At 23.4% G+C, this 4,406-nt stretch overlaps 1 protein-coding gene across 1 annotated transcript; it reads left to right on the forward strand.

The window, feature by feature from the left end:
- The first annotated feature begins 3,070 nt into the window (after positions 1–3,070).
- Positions 3,071–3,905, forward strand: LOC132923105 (uncharacterized). Its single transcript, XM_060986927.1, has 3 exons — positions 3,071–3,182; positions 3,322–3,435; positions 3,510–3,905. Exons 2-3 carry the CDS (start codon positions 3,324–3,326, stop codon positions 3,842–3,844), a joined length of 447 nt encoding a protein of 148 aa, XP_060842910.1. The 5' UTR covers positions 3,071–3,182; positions 3,322–3,323; the 3' UTR covers positions 3,845–3,905.
- Positions 3,906–4,406: the final 501 nt, after the last annotated feature.

Raw genomic sequence — 4,406 nt, forward strand, 5'->3', positions numbered from 1 at the left:
TGAGAAATGTTTAATAAACAATTATATTTATTGAGCTAACTAAGTTTTAAAACTAGTATGTAATTTTGGTATTTAAAAATAATATTGGCTTAGGCAAACTAACGTGAAAATTGTGTACTTACATTACGTAGGATGCCTAAAACTTTGTAGTTATGTTTTAAGATAACAAAATTTAAACCTACCTTCTTCGCATATTCTTAATCAGTTAAGATTAATCAGTTTTATCAAGTGATATAATAACATCATCGTTTATCCCGAAATTACTTCAATTAAATCGAAATATCTATTTTGTTTGTTTTACCGTTGATTCTACACTCATATATAGTTGTAAAAGTGGATACGGGTTATTAAAGAGTGATAATAATTTTCCGATGAAAACCCAAGCATAATCTTAAACAGCTACTTACATTTCTGAAAACATATTGGGGATGTGGTAAAAAATCTTAAGAAATAAATTACAATTAGGCTTTACCGAGAAACACTCATCAAAATTTAATGATTCATTTAAGCTCAATTATAATTAGGTTTTTCTTAGAATATTTGAATCACTTATTTGAAGTTCATATTCTAAAACCGATATTAATTTTATTGAGCTTTTTAAATCGCTTTCTTACATTTAAACCCTTTACATTCAATATGGTTATTGATAACTACTGCAATTATATATAAATCACTCCAATCTTAGCTTCTAGATGTAAATTAGCTGATATAACTTTTATTTTTAAACGAATTAATGTTAAAATTGATGTTATTGATTTATTAAATTTTATTTCTTTTAATATTCTAACTTAGATTTTAATAATCTGTATACATCCGTGTTTTGTATACCAACAAACATCACAAAGTATTTGAAAAACTTTCGTATTACTTAAACTATAGATCTATTTGATAAACTCTCAAATTTTGGATATATAGTTTTCATCCATAGGAGAAATTTTAAATTTAAATTTAAATAATGATATTTAATAATGAGTATGCAAGACTACTTTATTATAATATTAATTATTATATACTTATATAATATAATGTTTATGTATTTTACGTAATTTTTATGAATTTAGAAAAACTATTCTAATTTCTTACCCGAAATGTATTATTAGGTTTCAGCCCGTTTTATTCATTAATTATTTGAATAATTTAATAATTATTACATTTTTTTAAATAACGATATATTATGCAAAATAAATGTTTATCGTTATAAATTATTAATTATATGTATTTCTAACTCTTGTTCAAAATTTTAATTCTAATAAAATATATAATATCCTAAAAATCCAACCTCTATATAAATAATGAGCCACATCAATACGTTAAACTAAAAATATGGGAAAGTAAATTATTTAATTATTTTAGTTAGTTAAATCATAAGTTAATAAGAATTTATTCAATTCTTGAAAAATATTAACTTAACTGAATTTTTTTTTTTTTTTTTTTAAGTTTGTGAGTCTACACAGGCTGCATCAATCGGCCTACGATAAACAACATATTATATTATTATATAGATAGAAGCATCATCGTTTTTCTAAAATGTGGTAAATCGAACGAATTACATTACCTATTCCGTGTAATATAACATGCTATTTTTCCCATTTTTTATGGTATAATACAGCTGAGTATTTAGCCAATTATCGCAATTATCGTTTCTTCTCATATCGCTCTCTATCAGCCTTTGCATCTCTTCTGGGTTTTCTGCTTCTATCAAATTTAAATTCAGATCCTTATTACTTAGTAGCAGCCAGCAGGTATATAAAAGAGTAAAAGACCACTTCTATTGGGAAAAAGTATAGTAGCTCACTTTGTATAATATTATCATAGTCATCATCTGTCCGTAGTAAACTAAATTATTGATATAATACAATAGTGCATCAGCTATGTTTACTAGGTCCTTGAAATTTTCGTATCAGAAAGATATAATATATTAATGACAATTTGTAATAAATCATTAGATAAAATACAAAAACCACTTGCATTTAAACATGGGCTAACGTTAATTAAGTTAAGGTGTAAAAAATGCATAATATCTACTTAGCTACAGTTATGCGTTAAAATGATTAAACTTATAAAATCAAATATTTATGTAAACCGCGGTTTAAAAATATTATACGCATTATTACACAATTGATATGTAAAACGACCTTCATTCGCTGAAAGTTTTATGATTTTTTCGTGCTGGGAACTAATTAATGCATTTAAATGAGTGTTTAATTATGTGATGCATAATATTTAATGAAAACTTTGTGTTTAATCTGTAAATGAAAAATTTGAAAAAAAAATATTAATTAGAAATTCAGTTGTAGTAAGAATATGAGGAGAACTTTAAATTAGAGTATTTTTTCAAAACATTAAATATTCAGGGTATGAGTCAAAAGGAATCTAATTTATAATATTAAATTCATCACAGGCACGTAAACAAAATATATGTCGGGGGGGGGGGGTGAACACCAAACCCATGTGTAAACGTGCCTGATTCATCATATATTTGTATCTAACTCTTTATTTATAAATATTATGGTTTAATATATGTACACAAAAAAAAAAAAAGAAAATGTTAAAATTGGTAAACTTGTTTGGCCTTGTTTGTTATACAAATTTCTTATATTCAACTCATAAAACCTTACAATAAAAATTACTTATTTAAGTTTCTCAAATTTTTTTAACTAAATTTTATAAAAATTACAATATATTATTATGTTATCTATAAATTAACAGATTTAGTCGAATAGAATAAAGGATTGTAAAAACTAAATGTATACTTTTTAAATCTGCGTGTCGCATGTTTTACAGTTCTATTTTAAAGTTATTGTATTTTGAGCTTAATCGTTTTTATCTACAAGCATAAAAAGGTCATATCTAATAATAACCCTACATTGCACATTGTATCACCTGTGATACAACTAAAACATATAGTGATTACTGCTATTTATCAACAGTTAATATGTTGGTAGTTGTCTTGTTATCTTTATTATATATTTCTAGAGATTATATTATCTATACTTTTTAACCGCCAAATTGAATGATACCACGATTTTTGATAAAATTAGTCAGTGATAAAAATTCTAGAACAGTGATTTTTAAAAATCATATATTTTTGGTTTACAATGTTATTGAATGCTTAAAAAATATTTATAAATTGTGTATAACATCTGTATTTAACGTTTTTGTTGTTGAAACCCAAATTAGTAGTAAGTATACAGTTATTTTTGGATGTTTTTAAATGTATCACCTGTGATACACTGTGCAGTAATGACATACTTCTACTTACATATTTACCTATATTTTTATAATTGTATTATTTATATTTTACAATATTATTTTATTTAGAAATGAGAGTATTAAAAAAAGGCTTAACTGATGAGGAATTAGTTGAACTGTTAGATTGGAATATTAGTGATGATGACCAAGATGGGTCTGATATAGAAGATTTAGATGACTTAAGTAAATGATTTATTTTGTATTATATTTATTTAATTTAACTTTAATTTTAATTGGTGTTAATTTAAATTATTTAGATGATATTGTTGAATTGTTTGATAATGATGAAATTCCTTTAATAATAAATAATGACAATGAAGTTACAAATGACTTAGATATTCTCAATTTACCAGTAGATTTTGGTGAAACCCAGCTAGATTTTACTGAAAGGTCAGAAAGTACTTATAACTTACCTACTGAAAATCAACCAAATAATGTAACCATACAAAGTAGATCTAAAGATGAACAGAAACTTTTAAAAAATAAATTATCAAAATTAAATTGGAAAGAAGCAAATTTCTGTCCTGAACCATTTAATTATGTTACTTATATGATAAGTATATTGTTTTTTTTAAGGATGTTATTTATATAAAAAGTTTATTGTTTTATTTTAATTTGTATTTGATTGAATAAATTTCATTTTTTTCATTTAACATGTATTTTTATAGCCAAACACATTATATTAAAATATTGGTATATATAGTATTTTTCAAGTCTAAGCTGCACAGTGTATCATGTATGATACATTTAAAAAAGATGGATTCCTGTATTCAAATTTTATAATTAGAAGTTAAAAATATTTTTTTGGAGTTATTTGACTCATATTACATCAGAAAAATATTTTTTCAAGTCAAAATTTGGATGTAAATATTAATGTGTGCATTGTAGGGATAAGAATCAAACTTTATACCAGTATGATGTTAAACGTAATTAATAATGACATGAAAAAAAAATTAATCTGTTGTTAAATAATTGTGATACTTAACTGATAATATTACAACTATATTACTATATAAATTTAAAATTAATATATCAATGACTGACAAAATGATATAAAAATACAGTTTAAACCAATTAATAATTTACTTTATGATTTATTAATTTATTGTTAATTTTTTTTAAGATCATAGGTACATTGATATTTTATTATATTC

The sequence above is a fragment of the Rhopalosiphum padi genome, chromosome 2 (genome assembly GCF_020882245.1).
Source record: "Rhopalosiphum padi isolate XX-2018 chromosome 2, ASM2088224v1, whole genome shotgun sequence".
NCBI classification, from domain to species: domain Eukaryota; kingdom Metazoa; phylum Arthropoda; class Insecta; order Hemiptera; family Aphididae; genus Rhopalosiphum; species Rhopalosiphum padi.